Source organism: Delphinus delphis, chromosome 9 (genome assembly GCF_949987515.2).
Source record: "Delphinus delphis chromosome 9, mDelDel1.2, whole genome shotgun sequence".
In the NCBI taxonomy this organism is placed as follows: domain Eukaryota; kingdom Metazoa; phylum Chordata; class Mammalia; order Artiodactyla; family Delphinidae; genus Delphinus; species Delphinus delphis.
Window position 1 is genome coordinate 96,396,549 of NC_082691.1, and position 23,715 is coordinate 96,420,263.

At 37.8% G+C, this 23,715-nt stretch overlaps 1 protein-coding gene across 4 annotated transcripts in view; it reads right to left on the reverse strand.

Annotated features, from left to right (window-relative positions):
* Positions 1–23,715, reverse strand: part of TPK1 (thiamin pyrophosphokinase 1) — a 334,385-nt gene that overhangs the window by 155,145 nt on the left and 155,525 nt on the right. For all 4 annotated transcript variants that reach the window (XM_060021056.1, XM_060021054.1, XM_060021055.1 and 1 more), the window contains one exon: positions 8,159–8,254. In XM_060021056.1, the coding sequence (XP_059877039.1) occupies positions 8,159–8,254 (96 nt within the window). The remainder of the gene's footprint in view (positions 1–8,158; positions 8,255–23,715) is intronic.

Sequence of the window (23,715 nt, forward strand, 5' to 3'; positions counted from 1 at the left end):
TTTTTGTTTTTGTTTTTTTTGCGGTACGCGGGCCTCTCACTGTTGTGGCCTCTCCCGTTGCGGAGCACAGTCTCCGGACGTGCAGGCTCAGCGGCCATGGCTCACGGGCCCAGCCGCTCCGCGGCATGTGGGATCTTCCTGGACCGGGGCACGAACCCGCGTCCCCTGCATCGGCAGGCAGACTCTCAACCACTGTACCACCAGGGAAGCCCCTAAACAATCCGTTTTTTAAGAAGTTGAATCTATCCTGAAAAGGCAAGTCACAGCATCTATGATAGTCTGAATTATTCTCTGGTTACTCATTTATCTGTTTCCTCTATTAGACTGGAGTCTATTTGAGGCCATGCATTTGGTCACCAAATCCTAGCATAATGTCTTAACAGACACATACTACATAAAAGTTTGTTAAGCTGACCGGAAGATGATCCCCAGTAGCTTCCACAGTGTGCTTAAGGGGAGAAAGTCTGCTTTTGGAACGCTGAAGTGAACTTCTGACGTTCCTTGGGTAACACATCCCTCAGTGAGCACAAGGCACGCAAGGTCCCCCGTAGCATGGGGGAAGCTGGAGCGCACCTCTCCTCTCTTCTCTCCAGCCAGGGACAAGGCACACAGTGGTCAGCGGGGCTGTGCAACTCGCCCTGCTGAGGGATCCCATCACAAAACATACAGATCCCATTCTCACTGGTTCCCTGGGAAGAGGGGACATTGAAGACCTCCCCTAGGAAACACTGCAACATGGGAGGAGCCCTCTGTTTAATTTAAGGGTCTGATATTAAAAGAAATCTTGTAAAATTAGAATATGTCCAAAAGAAACAATGCTAGAATGTTAACCAGACTTATTGGGGTGATGATTTCACAATTTAGACAAATATTGAATCATTATGCTGTACACCTGAAAGTAATATAATGTTGTACGTCAATTATACCTCAATTAAAAAAAATTATTTTCACTTAAAAATAAAAGGAAATGATGAGTCCATGAAACTGGGCTATAAACTTTAATTAGTCTGATTCCTAAAAACATTATCTAATTCGAATATCATATTGATCCATGAAATTTATTATGAAAGCAAAAGATCACTATATATATTTTATAAAAGATCTTATTTATATTTATAATTTTTATAAAATATATTAAGGTATATGCTTTATAAAAAAATATCATATATAACTATATTACATATAAAATATATTTTATAAAATTAAATAGAATATATAAATATATTTTATAAAATATATCTATAAAATGCAGCATTTTATATTTTATTTATATAAAATTTATATTTATTTTCTGTAAATATATAAATATATTATGCAAAGGAAATTATATAAAATGTTATGAGATCACAAGAGCTAAGGTGCACAAAAATATGACTATTAATACCACCACTGCTACTATTATATTTTTATGAAGGACTTTATATGTTGCAGGCACTGCAGTAAATGCTTTGCCTCACAACTCGCTGGTACGTGTAGATTATTATTATTCTGACTTTCCAGATGAGAAAGATGAGCCTTAAAGAAGTTAAAGAGCTTTCTGTAGTCATGCAGCTGAAAGAATGCCAGCATAACCCAAGCATCTGAGCACCTAGCCTCTAATTACAATGTGTTGGAGAATAATTCTTTTCATAATAAGCATATTCATTCCTACAATTGGTACAGACAGCAAGCAATGTAAGGAATGTGGACACATGACACACGTGTCATGGGAGAATTAGTAGGAAATGCTAAGAAGATTCTTTTACAGAGGATGCATGCCAGCTAAGGTTTGCCAGGATATCCTTTGGAATCTGCCTTGATGTTATTGGAAATAAATTTATTCATTGAACAGGTATTTATTGAATAAGTAACTGGGAGAAAAGAAAAGACTTAAAGCAGATGTCCATTTAAGATAGAGGATATAAATTTTAGTAAGGGAATGGAGTGAAGGGGGCAAACCGAAGGTTAGTAAAATAACCCAGGTAAGAAATGATAAAGGTCTGAACTAAGATAGTACCAGTAAGATTGGAAAGAACAAAGTGGGCACAGGAGATGCTTGTAGAATTAAAGCAACTGTGACCAGCCATTGAGGGATGGTACAGGGATAGTAAAATATAAGGTTACTCTCAGGTTTCTGCCTGGTGGACGGATGGTAGTGCCACTGAACGAGACAGAAAAGAAAGAAAATGAGATTTTGTGAGAAAGATGATGAATTTTGGTTTACACTGAAATGAAGTTCCTCTGGCCTTCCAGTTAGTGGTTAGAAATAGGGCTTTGGAGTTCAGGATTAGAGATATAAGATATAGAGTTAATGGCACAGAATGATAACTGAAGCCCGGGGAAACAAGATAAAAGTAAAAGGCAGGTATGACAGAATATCAATATAAGAAGAGCCAGGGAGAAAATGGAGGTAGGGATGGAGACCACAGGGCTGTGACAGGTCAGGAGGGAATGCAGGAATAGACAGGGTTACTTCTAGACCCAGTCCTGGTAAAATCAGATCCTTGACTGAGTCCGACCATACTCTGATCTCTAGGGAAGCTGTGAAAGTTGAGAGGATCTGGCCTGCCATGTAGTTTAAACACCACCAAATCTCTAGTGAAGATTTTCAAGCAGGCATAGTTTTCATGTACAATAGTTGCTGAAACATGCAGCAGAGTCTTACAGTTTGAAACTTTTTGAGGAAACATTTTAAAATTGAGAGAGTCCACAAAAAGTTACTGATTGTAGTACTTGCTTCTTATTCTATATTACCATAAGTCATGGCACACAAAGATGACACCGTTCCACTGTTAGAGCATATTTGCAATGCTGAACATACTTTTTCAAATAAATGTTTTATTTTGAAATAACTTGAGATTTAGTAAGAAGTCGTGAAGATACTTCAGGGATACACACTTCACCCAGCTCCCAGTGATGTTAACATCTTACATAAACACGGCACATCTGTCACAACTAAGATCGACACTGGGGCACAACTATTAATGCAACTCTGGACTTTATTCACATTTCACCCCACTGCATTTAGTTTTCATGTCTCTCTCATCTCCTCTGCTCTGTGACCGTTTCTCAAGTCTTTCCTTGTCTTTCATGACCTTGAAAATAGCGGTCAGGTATTTTGTAGAATGATCTTCAATTTGGGTTTCTCTGATTTTTGTCAAAGACTAAACTGAGATTACGGGTTTTAGGGAAGTACACCGCAAGTGCCCTTCTCACCCTATACCTAGAGAGAGGGGCGTGTACTACTAACATGAATTACCACTGATGATGTTAATTATGATTCCTTGATTAAGGTGGTACCTGCTAGGTTTCTCTAATGTAAAGATAGTATTTATTCCTTTCCAGAACACATGTGTACACACACGACAGATTTATTACATTTTGCTTTAGAAAAGATTGGAATCTTGCCAAAGATACTAGCTCATCAGAGCGGACTTTATTGAAGACATCAGAGTACCTTGGAAAATACTTCTCACAGTACTATCATAGTTCTTCCAGCAACCCTAGGGATATCTTATTATATTGATAAAGTAATTAGTCCAATCAGATACAGTCAGTCTTAAATTTGATGAGCAACAGATATTTAGTATGAACATAAAGTCATTAGTCCATTACAAACCAATCATGTCCAATACTGATAATCAGTAGATATAAATAGTCTAAAACTCTCCAAGATCAGCAGGTAGGTCTGACCCAGACACCTTTCAAATTACTACTTCTCCCCTGGGTGCCTTTAAGAATGGAGTCTCTATCTCCCCACTTGGTCCTTTTGGTCTCCTGCAAGTAAGCCCCACTGGCTGTTGAAGCCAAAAATCCTGAGGGCTCATCTTCTGGGCACAGGATCCCTGGGATAGAGAGCCCGATGTGGGGCTCAGACCCCTTGCTCCTTGGGGAGAACCTCTGTAGTTGTAATTATTCTCCCATTTGTGGGTCGCCAACCTGGGGGTAAGAGTCTTGACTATACCGTGACTCCGCCCCTCCTACCCATCTTGTTATGGTTCCTTCTTTATGGCTTTATGGTACAAGATCTTTTCTGGTAGGTTTCAATCTATTTCTCTGATAGTTGTTCTGTAAATAGTTGTAATTTTGGTGTGCCCCTGAGAGGAGGTGAACTCAAGGTCTTTCTACTCTGTCCTCTTGGGTTAATTGATCAATCCTACAGTCTTTATGTGATATTTAATTTGTAGTCATTAATATTTGTCTGTGTGTACAAAACTTACACATTTGCTCTTATTTATATAATACTCAGCATCCTGCAGCATTTGATTAAAAAACTTTACAAAAAAATAACAGTATAAATGGGCTAAAATGTATTGAGGTTTTAGCAAATAAAACTAGTATGAATTTAAATCTATACAATATACAGTTTGAAATTAACATCAACTTTTCTGCCCAAATTTTGTCCAACATAAAGTCTGTTTAAAACATCAGAAACTGAAGTAACTGATTCTATTGCCATATAATTCTAGGAAATACCCTAATCTGTATTTTAGGAGACCTATTATTCTTAGGGCCTTAAAATCTAGATTTCCTCCTGCTTCATCCTAAACAATGTACATCTTACATTTTTTGAAACTTGGAGCAATAGCTTTTAATGTTTTCCACTGAATTCCAGGGTTTAGATCTCAAACATGTATTACAGCATCAGAATATATATGTGCTCTTTGAAGATTCAGTCATATCGGATGGCATCCTGATAAATTTATTATTCATGACTCAGTTACAGATAAACAGTGTGGCAACATAAAAGAAAAGCATTAAAAAGTCACAGGTATCAGAGAACCTTTTTGCAGAGGAATAAAAGTAGAGGAGGAGCAGGTTTAAAACAGATAAATAATAAATAAGGTAATTTAGGGAAATCTTTTCTTTTATAATTAACCTCATGTTCTAGACAGTTAACTCCTTTAGGATAATGACAGACCCTAATCCAAATTCTATAAAGTTCTAATATGTTACACAGTATGGTTCCTTAACATAGTAAATAGTACTTTAATTCAATTCATTTATACTAGAGTTAATATTTTAAAGTATATGCTAAAAAGATAAGATCTTACTACAAAATATAGACATTTTGAATACAAATTCATATTTATAATTTAATAAGTGGAAAACAAGAAATGTATGATAATTTTGTAAGATTTATTAGGTGGAGAAGTATCAAGGATTTTCTGACACAGTTTATGTGTATTTTAGGAAGAAAGTTGTAAAAGCCCTCATGATGATCTCACTTGAGGGTAGGAGAATGTGTGGAGGGGAATCTTTTATGATTTTCCTTTCCAATCTCTAATCTTGCTTTTCTCCTGCTATCATGTTAAACCAAAGACAATGTTGTGCTCCCAGGTTAAACATAAGGTCAGGTGGAAGCTCACAGATAGTCTCAGATTTAACATAACCATCTTCTGCAGTCTGAACAAGAGCTAATTTGGATGGTTTTGTTAGTAATGAATTCAGTTGACCTAACCATGCTTCTTCAAACACCAAGTAACCACACTGTTCTCTGTCGTAAAGCTCTTCAAACCATCTGCTGTTGGTTCACTGAAGTGTTAGCCATCTTCCCTGTGGACTGCCATACTTGGCCACCATCTTCTCCCCTTTGCCATCTAACTTCTATTTGTTTCTCATGTCTCAGCCTTCTCTAAAAAACCTCTCCCCTAACTGCATCATCTCCTGCTCTCCTGTGAGTTCCCCGAGCATCTCTTATACGCACAGTGCTACCGTACAATCGTGAACAAGACAGACCTGATCCCAGCCTAATGGGCTACACAGTCAAGCTGGGAAGAAAGGCCTTAAGCAAACAATTAGATATACACGATTAACACAATTATTAGCAGTGTTCAGAGTATCGTAAAGGAGAAAAGAGGGAGGCATAGAAATGTAGAGCCGCAGAGCCTAACCCAGAGCTATTGTGAAGGAAAGACCTCCTTGAGGACGCCAGGCATACTCTGCCATCACGGCCTTGGCAAAGACAAGGAAAAATACAAAAAAAAAAAAATCAAAATATATTCACAACATTCTAGAGAGGGGGGCAACATATATACAAAAAACACCTTAAGGCGAAGGAGAGGAGGGAATCTGGCATATTTTGGGAACAAGGAGAAAGGGGGCTCAAGATGAGGCTGGAGAATGCACTGGACCCAAAACATGCCAACCATGGAGGTGCCCAGCTCCCATTCTCTCCACAAAGACCTCGCTACTGGGCTGAGGGGAGGGCAGCTGGCTATCCCGGCCCAGCGGCAACCCCTTCATGACACAGCACAGCCTGCCACCAGGGCCACGCACATCCCTGGCAGCCTCCAGCCTATGACTAAGCACGGTGGGAGCAGGAGTGTGCGGCCCTTTCTGCCCTATGCAGGAGTCCTCTAATAGGTCCTCTCGCTCCAGGCCTCCACTGGCTCAGCCAAGACTTTGTCTAATTTGTTTCACAGATTATATACACCTGATTATCCTCTTCCCCCAGTTTGACGCTCTCTCTGGATTTTGGCCTTGTTGAGTTTGAGATACGATGGTTTGTTTTGAGATTCAATGACTAAATACTGTATTAGAGATACTATCAATTTGACACAACAAATGACACTCACATAATTTCATTCCCAGCTTTCAATACACTCAGTGGAAGTACTAGGAAAATTGAAACAGTTGTGAAGATTTACAATTTTTTTCTAAGAAACTCAACATCAGCTATGTCGGGATGAAGCAGATAACTCTCAATAGGTTGTCTTCTGTTTTCCTTAAACAAATATATTATTACCGCAATTGATTGCTGGAAGTAGCACATTAGGTATAGCTCAAGCTACAACGGAGATGAGAAATGTTCGTTCAATTACATTTATTGAGTTTGCAGAGTGAGCTACTTGTCAATTATAATAGTTAACAAGGTTTTCCTTCAAAGGGAGAAAAGGATCTACTGCCTCAACTTAATAAATATACATTAGAATAAACCTTTCATAACTTCTGCGAAGGAGTAAGTTCTTATTAGGGGTGCGTCTCCACTGCCTATGCCATCCCGCCACACATGTATTAGGCATGTAGTTGGACTGTATGAGACATGTGGATCGACCCCCCACTCCCTGCTCCAGTCCAAGACAATCAGGTTATTCTCATCATCCTTCGCCAAAACCAAGTGGTGGTTAATGGAGAGATTTCAGGACTTTGGTCTCATGACGGTGGGAAGTGATGACCCTGCCCCTCAATCCCTCTAGATGTAACGATGTAAAAAAAATTGCTACAAGCAGCCACTGCAGACAGTCAGGGAAACCACACTGAAGAGAAAGCTTACACAGCAGAGCCAAGACAATGGAAGAAGCAGACATGAGATCTGACTGCGCTGTGTCTGAAGTCGGCCCTACCCTGTTCGATTACTGAGGAAAGGCTGAAACACGTCTCCTGTTACTTGTACTGTGGAAACCATCCTAATGTACAAAGGTGTTTTCCTAAGTTTAAAAATGACACATTGGATCATGCATCTCAGCTCACCTTCCTGCCCTTCCCAGGAAAATAATGGTCAATTGTCAGTCACTGCTTCAGGTTTAATTCCGTGGATCTTCATGGAATACAGACTTTAAAAAGTTTGCATATCATTTCAGCAAGTATCAAAAAAAATTGTAAAATATAAAAACATACAAATGTGTGCGTTAGCTAATTGATGTGATTATACACTTGGGTGCTAGGTGAAAATCACTATTGAACACCTTTAAGAGTCCACATGTGCAAAGCAGCAGACTCTTTTCTCATTTAAAAAAAAAGTCAGTAATATTTTATTTGTTTATGTAAGAGTTTGCAACGTTGGCCAAATCTAGGCCATATTTGTTTGTTTGTCTTGCCTACGTAATATATAAACACACACAGCTCTTCAGAGCAACAACCAACCTGAGATAGAAAGCAGCTACTAGCTACTCCCTTTAGGCTGAGAATGAGCTGCCAGTTTTGTTTGCTTTGTACAAGGTCCACTTCACCCATTTGGGGACCTCATCACAGTAAGGTTCTGGAATCTGTGACCTCTGATTCAAGTGCACACGTTAATGTTTTGACAACTAAGTGCAGATTTATTCATATACTGGAAAAACCTGACAAGGGAACCCAGATAAGCAGCACAAAAGCAAATAATGATTTCAGATAAGTGAAAACAGGATTGTTCACTTCCTTGGTATAAGACTCTTCACCAAATAGGCGCCTATCTTACCTGTAGGTCTTTTCCTTCTATCTTATTTTGGAGCACTTCAAGGCACTTGGTAAAGTCAGTATGGTCCTGATCAGGAGTTGAAATAATTTCACATCCCTGTGTTAAATAAGATAAAAGGTAGGAATAAGTAATGATGTCAGCCTCGGAACAAGATCAAGAGCTATAAAAGTAAAGTATCAGACATATCCTGTCATGCCTGTATTATACCTTGATCATTAGAATCATTCTCATTATCTTTATTATTTCACATAACAGGATATCTCAGCAATGATGTTACACTATCACAATAACGATCTGATTACGACAATCATTTTACCCAAAGAAGTACAGATTTTACTACATTAATGGTCTTTAAAAATCACTGCTGTGATGACATTCAAGATTAGCGTAAGGACTCAGGTACAAGTATTATAAAATATATTCACAGTGAAATTACCTGAAATTAAACTATTTCTAAAAAACTTTGAGTTTCTTCGAGCAGACTTCCTAAGTTTACCCACACGACAGAAAGACTAACACTGAGCTAATGATAAACTACATTTTAAGTAAAATCAAGTTAGATGTCCTATAAAATTCCTTTACAGCACCCTTTTTTCCTCATGTAAAAAGAAGCAGGAAGAGAGATGCCTGTGTAAATATGTCTCTTGGATTACCTTTTGGACATAATGAAGTGAGTTTATAAGTTCTTTGCCTTTTCTACAACAGATAACTAGTGAAAAACACTGAAAAATATTTATAAATAGAGTGCCACAAAAGTGCCAGCTTGTTGGCACTAGTGAACTGAGGTGGTGCAAGAAACGATATTTTTGAAATGACACCTTTCTCTCCAATGTCTTACAGAAGCAAAGGTATGTAAAACCAGAGCACGAGGGGACTTCCGACTTCTTAATTCAGGAATAAAACGATGCAAGGTCTCTGACAAACAGCTGAGTAAGTGAAAGTTAAATATAATCTAGTATATAAAGTTGCCATTCGAAGAGTTTTCAAGGAGAGAAAGCAAATTAACCAAATTAACTAACGGAGCAAATTAACCAAAGTGGTACAAATTGCGCGTGTGTGCGCACGCACACACACACACACACACACACACACAGAGGCAAAAATTCACGTCTGGCAAATCCTTGCCTATAGCTTTGGGACCACAGGATCTTCAGCAAGAGAAGACTCACTGCTCCTTGAGCACAGGGAAACTGACCACTGCGTTTCAGTTGCTAAGACAATACCAGCACATACCAAGCAGTCTACAGAAGTTTGATGGATAGATAAATGATGGATGGATTAAAACCATTTCTCTCCTCATGGGACTAATGCTACGTTTCTCTGAAATATTAATGTGGATAAATCAGACTATGAGTCTAACTCAGAAAAGCAACAATGACATTATTTTTTCAGGCATTATGCTACCTGCTGCCATTAGGAAACTATGTAACACTTATTTTAAAGTATGATTAATACAGATTCTTAAAATGGTGACAAATATTAGTGCTTCATATGCAACTATATAAACTAAAATTCAACAATACATTAATGTTAACCAAGTGAACATCCAATCACGTAAAGTGAAATACAAATTTCACACTGAGGCTTAACAAATATAGCAGTATAAAGTACTACATAAATAATTCACAGTATTTTTTTTAATGAGTCATTATTTCTCAATAGAAAGAAAAACGACAAGGAAACAAACTGATATCAGGAACTTAGTAAAATTTAGCAATAAACAGTTTTCAGAACATGTCCTGGAATGGTAATAGTTCAAATTAATTTCCAATAGTACCAGCATCTATAGCTGTAACAAACACAAAAATATATTCTCATAATATATGATCCTAATCTCAGTAAACTCACAAGTCATCTAAAGAGCAAAGGTTTATGTTCAGTGTGGTATATTCTAAAAAGAAAAAAGGTTCAAGGAAGGGTTATGGTAAATACTCAGATTAACCAGATAATTTTATTATTAGCTTAGTTAACCAAATAATTTTATTATTAGTTAAATTATTAATAGTCTACCTTACAAATATTACAATATTTTATTAATGACCAAATAACTGTATTATTACATCTACCTTATGACTATTAAAATATTAATCAAAATATTAGCTTTAAGCTGTAAGCTCCATGAAGGTACCCACTATGTCCCTTTGCTCATTATTGCATCTGCATACAAGAACCCAACACAGGACACGGCAAGTAGCAAGCATTCAATAATGAATAAAGTCATTTATAAAAGCCTGAGATAAATTACCACTCTAGACCAGGCATCAGCAAAGTTTTTCTGTAAAGGGCCAGATAGTAATTCTTTTAGGCTTTGCAGGCCAAAGGGCCTCTGTCCCAACTACTCAGCTCTCCCTTTGTATCATGGAAACATCTACAGACAAAAAAAAATGAGTAGGAATGGCTGTGTTCCAAAAAAACTGAAATGTGAATTTCACGTAATTTTCACGTTATGAAATATTATTATTCTTTTGATTTTTTTCCAACCATTTAATACGGTAAAAACCATTCTTAGGTTGCCAGCTATACAAAAGCAGACAGCAGATGAGATTTGGCCTGTGGGCTGTAGTTTATCAACCAATCCCTGTTCCAAGCCCACAAATAGTTTTTCTGATTTTCATCACCAAACTCTGTACATGTTTGAGGAATTTAATATGAGGGAAAAGTTTCAGGCCTTTAAAAAAATCTCTGTGGACTCCCTTTTCCTTATCTGTAACGGACCTAGCAGGCAAACTAACAGTGCCGTTGAGATGCCCTGTATAATGCCCAGAATGCACCGGGCACAGAGACGAACACAAAGCAAATTCTCACCTCGGCACTTCCGAACAATCTCTAGAAACGTCGATGCTACAGTCACACCACCTCACATCAAAGGTCACTAGAGTAAGCGAAATATTGCTAATATTCCCCATAGAACCTTGTGTGGAGGCTTATAAAACTATTTTTGAATTCACTGACAACTTGTAAGAAATTATTACAAGACAATGAGTGTCATTAATCAACCTAATTTCAAAAGATCAATGCAAAAGCCGTCAGACTGTCATTCTCAATTAATTTTACTGTTTGCCAATAATTCAACTAAAATAGGTTAATGAGTTTTTATATTTAACACACGTAAAACCTATCAGGTTATATTATGCTGACTCCTTTAAAACTCCTTAATTAGAAAGGAAACAAATCCTTTGGAAAAAAAATTATAACAACATATCAATTGTTATTTCATGCACTCTATCCAGAGAGAGACTTGGCCTCCTTAAAACAAGAGGCAAGTCCAGTGAAAGCATTCCCAAACTTGCTATTAGCTTATTCATTTTAGGATAAGTCATTTAGTGCCATTTTAGGGTAAGTCATTTAGTGAAAGGACTTGTGAAAATTATCCTGCAAAATTTTATGGGGCTCTGAGACTTCTACTGTAACTTTATGGACTATGTTTATAAGGTTAAAAGTTTAGAAGTGTTATTTCCTTGTAGGTACCATGCACACCAATTCTGAACATTTATTTGGAGTGACTTGCATATAGCTTCTCACCTAACAGAATTAAATATGTCTGTAGCTACAAAATCTAAAATGCTTTTCAACAAACAGATTATTTTCCTAACAACATATAACTTAATTCTCTGAAAAATCAGATAACCTCAAAAGTATCTGAAAATTAGAATCTTAAAATTGTGATCTGTTGATAATTAACTATCTTCCTCACTAAATCAATAACGATAATAAAAAGTAACAATTGAGTACACATCTTGTTATATGAGATATGAGTCACTTTATATGAATTATGTTCTTGAATCTCTAAGACAACCTTATAAGGTTAATGTAATTATCACATTTTAAGATGTGTAAACTGAAGTTTAGAGAGATTAAATAACCTGCCCAAAGTCACACAGCTGATTTAGGACATAGTATGTCATCTGAAGCCCAGACCCGTAACCTACCAATGCTTTGTACTCAACCCTGCTTAATTAAACTTTGGGTATTTTGGAAGGTTTAAGCAGAAAAACACCTTTATAATTTATACTGAACCTTTATTTAGTTGCTTTTCTCCCGTTTTAAATACCTGAAAATCCTTTAGCTTTTAGACAGACATGACCCCTGCCTGACTCCATGCTGATTCCGTTGTAGCCCAAGGCTTGGGACCCTCAGAGCACCCACAGACATCTGAAGTGGGCAGTGAGTGCTTAGCTATCCTTCTCATCCCTTTTCTCTGCTTTCCCAACTCATTATACTGTCACTATATTTATCATTTATATTCATGACATAATTCACTTTTTTTGGCTATTAAACTTATCATTCTGATCAATATCTCTGTATAGAAGTGTTTATTTCTGGTTATTTTCTTCGAATTGAATTCTTAAAATGAAATTACTGGGGAAATTCTAAGAACTTTTTTTTATAACCCCTGGTAGATGTTGCCAGAGTTTCCTGCCTTTCCAGGCAGGCTGTAAATATGAATATTCCTACTGGTGTATGAGGGTGAAAAAAAAATTTCTTCTTTTAAAATATAAGTAACAGTAGGAAAGTTAATTCATCATGAATTTCTTACTGTGAATTAATTTACTTGCCGTACTTCCTTCTTAATCACAAACAGATCAATTTCATTAAGGAAAAGATGACTTTCACTGGAGAGAAAGGGAAAAGAAAGTTAAGACAATTTTGGAGTGTGAAGCAGGGTTGAGACTGGAAGTGGTTCACCCAACTGAGGACTAAGGAGCTAAAGGACAGTATGAAAGAAAGGGACACTTCTGGGAGGGGAAACAGGTGTCAATCAAGGGTAAAGAAAAGGAGGCAAGAAGATGTCAAAGACCACCTTTCAAGTTGGCTCTGAAAAGATGAAGTGCAATTTATTATCCCATCACATTAGAATATTGGTACTTTTTTTAAATAAGCAATGATAATAAGAGCTTTATGGGGTCTTAAAATTCTAGCTCCCACACACTTTATTTTCCCCTATCCATTGCTGAAGTAGCCTTTCTTCCTGTATGTTAGCATACATTTAAAAATATTTAGGGAGATATACTCAAGAGTCTTAAAAAAATTGAATACATTACACTTTTAATAATGAGGTTCCATAATCTTCTATTAAACTGAATTGACCAGAACTCTGTAATAAGAAACTGCCTGCCAGATTAAGAGCACAGCAGGGATAAAGCAAAATGACTTATACTCTGAATAATCAAAGATAGAGATCTAAAATTAGCCCAAACTTGTTCTCACATTTGCCAAGAAGGGGAATAGTTGCATAAAGCCGATTGAAATCTAAATGATCTATGTTCCTTGACACAGGTATGAAAATTGTCTTTTTACTCTGTAGAGATGTTATCACGAAGTAACCATTTCCCACTTTCCCCTTTATTGTATAAAGCATACTATGGTAGATTACTACTATAGTTTTATTTACCAGACTTCTAAAAACATTTCTACTTTTCAAACTAAAAAGTTTTCTTTAAATTATCAAATGACAGCTGACGAGTAACAATTTCAACAAGAATGTCACACGATTAAACTCTTAAAAATTCTAAGTAACAAGTTGCCTAATATAATCCAGTGTTCTCTTTCTGTTTTTCTAGACAGTGTATAAAAGAAGAGAACAAAAGTAATTTACCTTGTAGCAATTCTCCATTCAATCCCAAACATAAAGAGACATTCTAATCTGCTATAATCTTCACTGCCCTGGGTGTTGTAAAATAACCTTTCCTTTCAGCACGGCATTGAACGAAAACTTTAAGCATTTGAAACAAGAAAGCCACCACATCTATTAACAGAAGTCAAAAGTTATTTTAAAACAGCACAGGGTCTCAAAATGATGGCTTCCTTCCTAAAAGCAGAGCCAGAGTTCCCAGTGGAACAGGGTGTCCAAAAGACTTAACATAGCAGGCTCAAGAATGCTTTTATAAAAGCCTGCTTGCATGGTTGGCCTTTGGACTAACGCCTGGAGGACCTGAACGGTAAACAGTTCCCTATACTGATAAACACTTTTCCCCAATGGTGGCTCACTGTGCCTAAATTATTTGTACAAACAATGTGGTTTACGCTAAGCACCTGCTTTCTTTTTGCCCCCAGTAAAATTTTGGGCATTGGCTCTTGAATGAGCTTCCCTGGTGACAACACATCACACTTGTTACAATTTGATTAAGCACACACATCCTACTGACTCCACTGGGAAAGGACTCTTGCAACTGGTGACTCATTTCCTCCAGAATTTCCCCCCAAGTGCCTTTTCCCTTTGCTGATTCTGCTTCCTATACTCACAGCTGTGATTTATTACAGTGAGGGGCTGACTATATGACCAGTGCCCTGAGTCCTCTAGTGAATTACAGAACATGGAGGTGGTCTTGGGAACCCTCAAAACAAAGAGCTACAGAGATTCTTCCTCTACTAGGATGCTTGTATAAGCTTCTATTTTATAATATTCCTGTAAGTATCTAGACGCAGAGATCTGGTCTTGTCCAGGTGCCATTCCTTCACACCCACTGCAAGTATGCCAAGGATGGACTCGGCCTCCATCAGCGCTCTCTGCCAACCCTCCCCAGAAAAGCAAGGGTGTGGTGGGGCAGGAGTGGGAGTGCTGAAGGTAACCGTGGTGGAGGTTATTGTTCAGTTACCCAGAAGTAAGCAGAACCTGAAAGGAAAACTGAATGCTCACAAAGAAAAGGCGGCCACAGGATTTCCTCGGCATTGAAACTGATCCTCACTTGACTTTGAGAAAACTCCCTCCTCTCAACTCGAGGATTACGGCAAAACGGCTAGAAAAGAGCACGGATTCTGGGGCCAGAATGCCTGGCTGGAGCCTACTTAAACCACTTCCTAGTTGTGTAAGCTTGGGCAAGTTACTCAACCTCTTTGTGCTTCCATACTCATCTGTAAAATGTAGGTGACAGTTCCAACCTAATAAAATTTGATGCAAGGATGAAATGAATTTATAAATGAAAGTACGTATAAAAGCGTTTGTCATATTGTGAGCATGTTAAAGTCATTGTCAGCCATTACTCTTTTCAAGGTTATATTGATTATTTCTCTCATCAACTTTTAAAAGTAGAGAAAACCTGAAATAGTACAACAAACTTATAAGCATCCAAATACATTTTAGCCTGTTGGAAACCAATATACTACTTTAACTGTTAGTGGGTAAAGGGTAGTCTTTCAATGGTGAAACTCACCTGAGAAGTGTAACACTAAGGTAAACAAAATTAAAATTTTGGCAGACTTACTTAGAATGATACTGTGCCTGGTGAATTTCCAAGAGGGACATAGAGAATGTCAAATTTCACAAACTCATTTGATCACAGAAATCTTTTTTATACCAAGTTAACATGTGGCACTTGGTATAAATCTTTTTTATACCAAGTATCTAAAAGAAGGATTAGACACCTGAGTCATATAAACTTTCGTGAGAACCTACTAATTCCTAGGGATCCCAGAAGGAATGACCAAGACTTCAGGTTGCAGGAGATCACATATTACATATTAATAGGGATAGGGAGGAAAATTGTGATAAAATTGTTTCGATCAAGCTCCACAAGGAAAGAACAAAGGAAGGAATACCAAATAGCTACCGGTGGGGAACTGTGGGGGAAGACTGATGAGTAGGGGGTTCCACGATCCAGAGGAATGAGGGAAGAGAAACAGTCACGGAGGCCCCAGAGATCACAGAGTTAGAGAAGAGACAGGCTGGGCTGGCCCAGGAGTCACATGTGAGGCACTTGGGAGGGCTTAACAATTTAAAGGGCATAGGCTCCCCCTTTTTAAATGCCTTAAGTATGTTACACAAATTCAAACAAGACAGGCTTTGCAAAATATAGATAATTTGAAAGGACTATGATTGAGGCAAGCCTAAGAATGAAGGTGTATTCAAGAGACAGTTTCACATAATGTCCCCTGCCTGTCTCATCATTGCCTTGCTGAGATGCTAGAAGGGTAAGCCTACCAAAGTGAAGAACCTGTCACTCAGCTGTCAGTGGAAACTGCCTGTCTATAATTCCCTTCACAAAGCCTTTAGAGCTCAGCAGATGTTAATTAGTCTTGATGCTGAAGCCTACGAATTTATTATGCTGGGGGGGGGTGGGGGGGGGGTTGTGTGTGTGTGTGTGTGTGTGTGTGTGTGTGTGTGTGTGTGTGTGTGTGTGTGTGTGTTTCACTTAAAAAAGTATACCAATCAATGGAGCTGAGCTTTATATATTCATACAATTTCCTCTGTTTGGCATAAGAGTCAAACTTGCTAATGTTCTACAATTTCTCACAGTCCTGTTTGCCATTTTCTCTAAATTAATTAATTTTACCATGTCTAAAAGTTGTTGGCATGTGGCTGGGTGGAACTGGGAAAGAGACACAGCTAAAAGGAGAAAAAAACAAGATACATGAGATTAGGCAGAGCCACGCAGATGTTTTTAAGTGAAGATTAAAAACATCTGTGGAGACTGTTAAATGTAAATAGAATTGAACCCAAGGCACTGTCAAACTCACAAGGATACTATAATTAATTCTGATTAGGAATCAAATCTAGGTTAATAAATTGTACACTTATGGAAATAAAATGATTAGAAATCATTTTAAAAGCAATGTTACTGAGGATAGTTATTAAAAAGCTTTTCAGTTAACAACTTTACAGAGTAAAACAAAATACTAACACTTTACATTAAAATAGTTCTTTTAGCACTTCGAGAGGTCTCTCACATGTACAACATTATGTGACCATTATTACAAATATATGAAAAAGCCAGGGCTATATAACATAATTTAATCTGTATGCCTTGGTAAGACATCCATATATGCAAACTAACAACTCAAAAAATAATCTGCATAGTTAGTTCATGAAAACATTATCGCTTCATTTATAAAAACTTAAAAACTAAAAGGCACACTACTGATAGCCAAGACTAAGTATTATTTGACATCTCTGCCTAAGTAATATAACTGCCTATACCTCCCACACACACTATTTGAGAATCAGTGTCTTTGTCTTTAAATTGCAATTAAAACACAAGCACTTCCTGCTTAACATCAGTAGTCCATTTAAGAAAAATCAGACATCCTACTCAAATGTCAACCAAAAGCCCATTTCCCATTATTTTGACTGGGAAAAAATATATTCAAACCCAAATACTCAGTCTCCTAAAATGCAACTGAAACACATTTATAGAAGCAACAGACATTATGATGAGATGTAAAATGATGAGAAATTTTCTGCTATTAGATATAACATTTATGGCATCTTATATTTAACAAAAGGAGCACAGGTTAAAAAAGTTTAGACAGGGCTTCCCCGGTGGTGCAGTGGTTAAGAATCTGCCTGCCAATTCAGGAGACACGAGTTCGAGCCCTGGTCCGGGAAGATCCCACATGCCATGGAGCAACAAAGCCCGCGTGCCACAGCTACTGAAGCCCACAAATCTAGAGCCCGTGCTCCACACCAAGAGAAGCTACCACAATGAGAAGCCCGTGCACCGCAATGAAGAGTAGCCCCTGCTCTCTGCAACTAGAGAAAACCCATGTGCAACAACAAAGACCCAACACAGCCAAAAATAAATAAATTTAAAAAAAAGTTTAGACAGACTACCCTTGCCCAGTGACTGATTCTGCAGAAATGTGGGTATGGTCATGCCACTGTTAGATGACAATAGGAAAATATCATCAAGAAACACTGATTTAATAAAAGATATTCTTTAATAATTCATGTTATTTCTGAAAAATAAAAAAAATCTTATCTTTCCCAATTCTGAAAAAGATACAATGAAAGAACAAGGAGACAATAGTCTGCCTGGATCTCTGTCTCCAGTCCTGCAGTTTACAGTGCTGTAGAATTACCAGCTGGCCTAGAATAATCTTGTTATGTCTCTAATAGAAAATTAGTGGCCTAGCATCAACTCAACATTACTGCAAGTCTCACTCATCATTTACACTGCGGTTCACTGTATCTCTTCAACCAAGTCTTATCTTTGTAACTGCAGGGCTAACAGGGTCTTGGGCCCACACCATGTTCCAATACTCTTGACCACGGTATGGTTAGGATACCATACCGTGTTCTTCCAGGATCTGGAAGAATTAACTGAGAAGATAATATCAGAACTAAGATCTAAGGGCCTATTCCTGACTTATGACGAGGGTAGTTTTCACCACCCTGTCGAGAACATGGCCTTGTGTTCATGGCAACAGTTTTCAGAATGCCTGAAGACTCACTTTTGTCATAGAACACAGACGACGTTCTTATACTTACAGCCTACCCCTGCCCTTGCTATCTTTCTGTTACCAAATCACCTTGGTTCTTCAATGTCCTATCTTGGCTCAATTCCATGTCCTATAAATAGATTTTATATAATGTAATAATTTACCAGTTTGTTTGGTCATTCTTGGTCTGGCCCAACTATTGCAGCTCTACTCTTGCTACCCCAGAAATGCGGGTGAAAGGGAGTGACATGATGGAAATGTGAAGGGAGAGTGTTTGGTTCTCACACTGACCATTATCACATTGCTGGTGATACTGGCATTCATTCCCAGGGATGCTAAACACCTTGTGCAAAAAACAACTGTCCTGTCCAACAGACCAAAGATGTAATCTGTTTAAGAGCAGTAGTAGTAACTGAGTCCCAGTTTTAATAAAAAATTTTTATGGAAAACATGAACACTGATACGAGAGCTGTCTCTAGCTAGTTCTACCATTTTCCTTAAGTCATTTAAGCTTTATGAGCTTCAGTTTCCACATCATAAAACTGGGCTTAATAACACTTTAATTTTTATAATATTTTAAATTATTTTACATTTTTATCAGTATATTTACAACATATTGCTATCTTATATCCTACACAATTACAATTGTGGAAAAACCTGTTTTTCGGTGACTTTCTAAGGCATTAATTAAATACTGCAACTAATTCCTTAACCTCCTAAACATAAGGAAGCATGCTTTAAAACCCGCTTCCTATGTCCAGTAGAAACCCCAAAGACTATATGCAACAGTAACAGAATATCAGAAGTTACATGAGATATTACAGTTTCTTCAAAGGTCTCAGGAAACTGAAACACATGTGGGCATGACTGACAGAATAACTAAAAAGACTGAAATTGGTGATTTTAACCTTGAATCAAAGAAGCACTGACTGACTCAGAAAGTGAAAAATATAAAGGAAAATAAAATATCAAGGAGAAAATCTGTAAAGACATGCCTCATTATGAGTTAATATTAGTGAACCAGGCAGAGACGAACTAAGACAAATGGGCAAAAGGGGAAACACAAAGATGTCACAGCTATCTGAAAAGGAGGCTTTACGGAATAAATTAGGAATGGCATACCACCAATAAAATGGACAACCTGGAAGAAATGGACAAATTCTTAGAAAAGCACAACCTTCCGAGACTGAACCAGGAAGAAACAGAAAATATAAACAGACCAATCACAAGCACTGAAACTGAGACTGGGATTAAAAATCTTCCAACAAACAAAAGCCCAGGATCAGATGGCTTCACAGGCGAATTCTATCAAACATTTAGAGAAGAGCTAACACCTATCCTTCTCAAAATCTTCCAAAATACAGCAGAGGGAGGAACACTCCCAAACTCATTCTACAAGGCCACCATCACCCTGATACCAAAACCAGACAAAGATGTCACAAAGAAAGAAAACTACAGGCCAATATCACTGGTGAACATAGATGCAAAAATCCTCAACAAAATACTAGCAAACAGAATCCAACAGCACATTAAAAGGATCATACACCATGATCAAGTGGGGTTTATCCCAGGAATGCAAGGATTCTTCAATATATGCAAATCAATCAATGTGATACACCACAGTAACAAATTGAAGGGAAAAAAACATATGATCATCTCAATAGATGCAGAAAAAGCTTTCAACAAAATTCAACACCCATTTATGATAAAAACCCTCCAGAAAGTAGGCATAGAGGGAACTTACCTCAATAAAATAAAGGCCATATATGACAAACCCACAGCCAACATCATTCTCAATGGTGAAAAACTGAAACCATTTCCACTAAGATCAGGAACAAGACAAGGTTGCCCACTCTCACCACTCTTATTCAACATAGTTTTGGAAGTTTTAGCCACGGCAATGAGAGAAGAAAAAGACATAAAAGGAATCCAAACTGGAAAAGAAGAAGTAAAGCTGTCATTGTTTGCAGATGACATGATACTATACATATAGAATCCTAAAGATGCTACCAGAAATCTGCTAGAGCTAATCAATGAATTTGCTAAAGTTGCAGGATACAAAATTAATGCACAAAAATCTCTTGCATTCCTATACACTAATAATGAAAAATATGAAAGAGAAATTATGGAAACACTCCCATTTACCAATGCAACAAAAAGAATGAAATACCTAGGAATAAACCTACCTAAGAAGACAAAAGACCTGTATGCAGAAAACTATAAGACACTGATGAAAGAAATTAAAGATGATACAAGCAGATGGAGAGATATACCATGTTCTTGGATTGGAAGAATCAACATTGTGAAAATGACTATACTACCCAAAGCAATCTACAGATTCAATGCAATCCTTATCAAGCTACCAGTGGCATTTTCCACACAACTAGAACAAAAAATTTCACTATCTGTATGGAAACACAAAAGACCCGAATAGCCAAAGGAATCTTGAGAAAGAAAAACAGAGCTGGAGGAATCAGGCTCCCAGACTTCAGACTGTACTACAAAGCTACAGTAATCAAGACAGTATGGTACTGGCACAAAAACAGAAAGATAGATCAATGGAACAGGACAGAAAGCCCAGAGATAAACCCATGCACATATGGTCACCTTATTTTGGATAAAAGAGGCAGAATATACATGAAGAAAAGCCAGCCTCTTCAATAAGTGATGCTGGGAAAACTGGACAGCTACATGTAAAAGAATGAAACGAGAACACTCCCTAACACCATACACAAAAATAAACTCAACATGGATTAAAGACCTTAATGTAAGGCCAGACACTATACAACTCTTAGAGGAAAACACAGGCAAAACACTCTATGACATAAACCACAGCAAGATCCTTTTTGACCCACCTCCTAGAGAAATGGAAATAAAAACAAAAATAAACAAATGGGACCTATGAAACTTAAGAGCTTTTGCACAGCAAAGGAAACCATAAGCAAGACGAAAACACAACCCTCAGGATGGGAGAAAATACTTGCAAACGATTAATCTCCAGAAGGTTAAAAGGAGATTAATGCCCAAAAGGACAAAGGATTAATCTCCAAAGTTTACAAGCAGCTCAGGCAGCTCAATATCAAAAAAACAAATACTCCAATCCAAAAGTGGGCCAAAGACCTAAATAGACATTTCTTCAAAGAAGATACACAGATTGCCAACAAACATGTGAAAGGATGCTCAACATCACTAATCATTAGAGAAATGCAAATCAAAACTACAACGAGGTTATCACCTCACACTGGTCAGAATGGCCATCATCAAAAAATCTACAAACAGTAAATGCTGGAGAGGGTGTGGAGAAAAGGGAACCCTCTTGCACTGTTGGTGGGAATGTAAAGTGATACAGCCACTATGGAGAACAGTATGGAGGTTCCTTAAAAAACTAAAAATAGAACTACCATACGACCCAGCATGTACTGGGCATATACCCTGAGAAAACCATAATTCAAAAAGAGTCATGTACCACAATGTTCACTGCAGCTCTATTTACAATAACCAGGACATGGAAACAAACTAAGTGTCCATCGACAGATGAATGGGTAAAGAAGATGTGGCACATATATACAATGGAATATTACTCAGCCATAAAAAGAAATGAAATTGAGTTATTTGTAGTGAGGTGGATGGACCTAGAGTCTGTCATACAGAGTGAAGTCAGAAAAAGAAATACAAATATCGTATGCTAACACATATATATGGAATCTAAGAAAAAAAAAAGGTTCTGAAGGACCTAGGGGCAGGACAGGAATAAAGACGCAGACATAGAGAATGGACTTGAGGACACGGGGAGGGGGAAGGGTAAGCTGGGATGAAGTGAGAGAGTGGCATGGACATATATACACTACCAAGTGTAAAACAGCTAGTGGGAAGCAGCCACATAGCACAGGGAGATCAGCTCAGCACTTTGTGACCACCTAGAGGGATGGGATAGGGAGGGTGGGAGCAAGATGCAAGAGGGAGGAGATATGGGGATATATGTGTATGTATAACTGATTCACTTTGTTATAAAGCAGAAATTAATATTCCATTGTAAAGCAATTATACTCCAATAAAGATGTTAAAAAATTAAAAATTAAAAAATGTATACTTCTATAAGTTAAGAAGAATAAATAACATTGAAAATATTAAATATTTTAAAAATTAAGTCAATGTATGAAAGTCATAAAATAAACTATTTCTTGTTAAAAAGAAAGAATGGCATATACCACATGCATCAAGGAAGTGGATCACAAGTAGTTGGACTATAACTACATATAATCAGTGTTTATCGTATCTATATGTTTAATATTAAAACAGGTTACATGGAGCTATCAGCATGGAAAAATACATTGATAGTTACAAGTCACACTGTCCTTCAACTGAAATTTCAAATTATGTCTTTGGTTTGAATCCAATGGTACATCATTGCTCTCTAAAATATGCAGTTTTTGGGCTTCCCTGGTGGCGCAGTGGTTGAGAGTCCGCCTGCCGATGCAGGGGACACGGATTCGTGCCCCGGTCCGGGAGGATCCCACATGCCACGGAGCGGCTGGGCCCATGAGCCATGGCCGCTGAGCCTGTGCGTCCGGAGCCTGTGCTCCACAACGGGAGAGGCCATGACAGTGAGAGGCCCGCGTACCACAAAAAAAAAAAGGACCACTATTTCTGTCTTGGGCTGGCTCTCTCGCATACATGTTTTCTTTTCCTTCCCTCTTTCCCCGGAAAGCAGCCTGCCATGCTGTGAGCAGCCCAATGGCCAGGAACTGATGTCTCCAACCAAGAGCCAGTAAGAAGTAACAGCCAGTAAAACCAACCAAGAACCACAGGAATAATCTTGGAAGAAATTTCTGTAGCCCCAGGGGTGCCTTGAGATGACAGAAAAACCAGGCTACATTATAACCTCATGAGAAACCTTGAGCCACTACCGCCCTATTAAGTGACTCCCGTATTTCTTACCCGGAGTCCCTGTGCAAGAGAAGAACTATTTGCTGTTTTAAGCTGCTAAATTTTAGGGCAATTTGTTACACAGTAATAACTAACGAATACAGATGGCAAGAACTAGGGTATATTCTGTTTAAAAGCTGACAAACTAACTACTTGATATTTCAGCATTTTCAGAAATTAAGCAGGCAAACCAAGTAAAAGTCGCATATAGACCTGGATTTCTCCTATAATAAGAGTAAGAGGTACCTTGAGTAGCGTTGGAAGAAGCCAAATTCAAAAGGGTTAAACAGTGAGTGATGGTAAGAAAGTGAAATAAATTCAAATTTGTCCAGACCCCTCCCCATCTTGTCTCGTCCCAGAAACACGTAAGTCAATGATGTATCTATCGGGGGAAAAAAGTCGTATGAACTTATGTTGGCTACGAATCGACTTTATGATCTTAACAAAACTTCAGCATTTTAAATTTCTTCCTTATT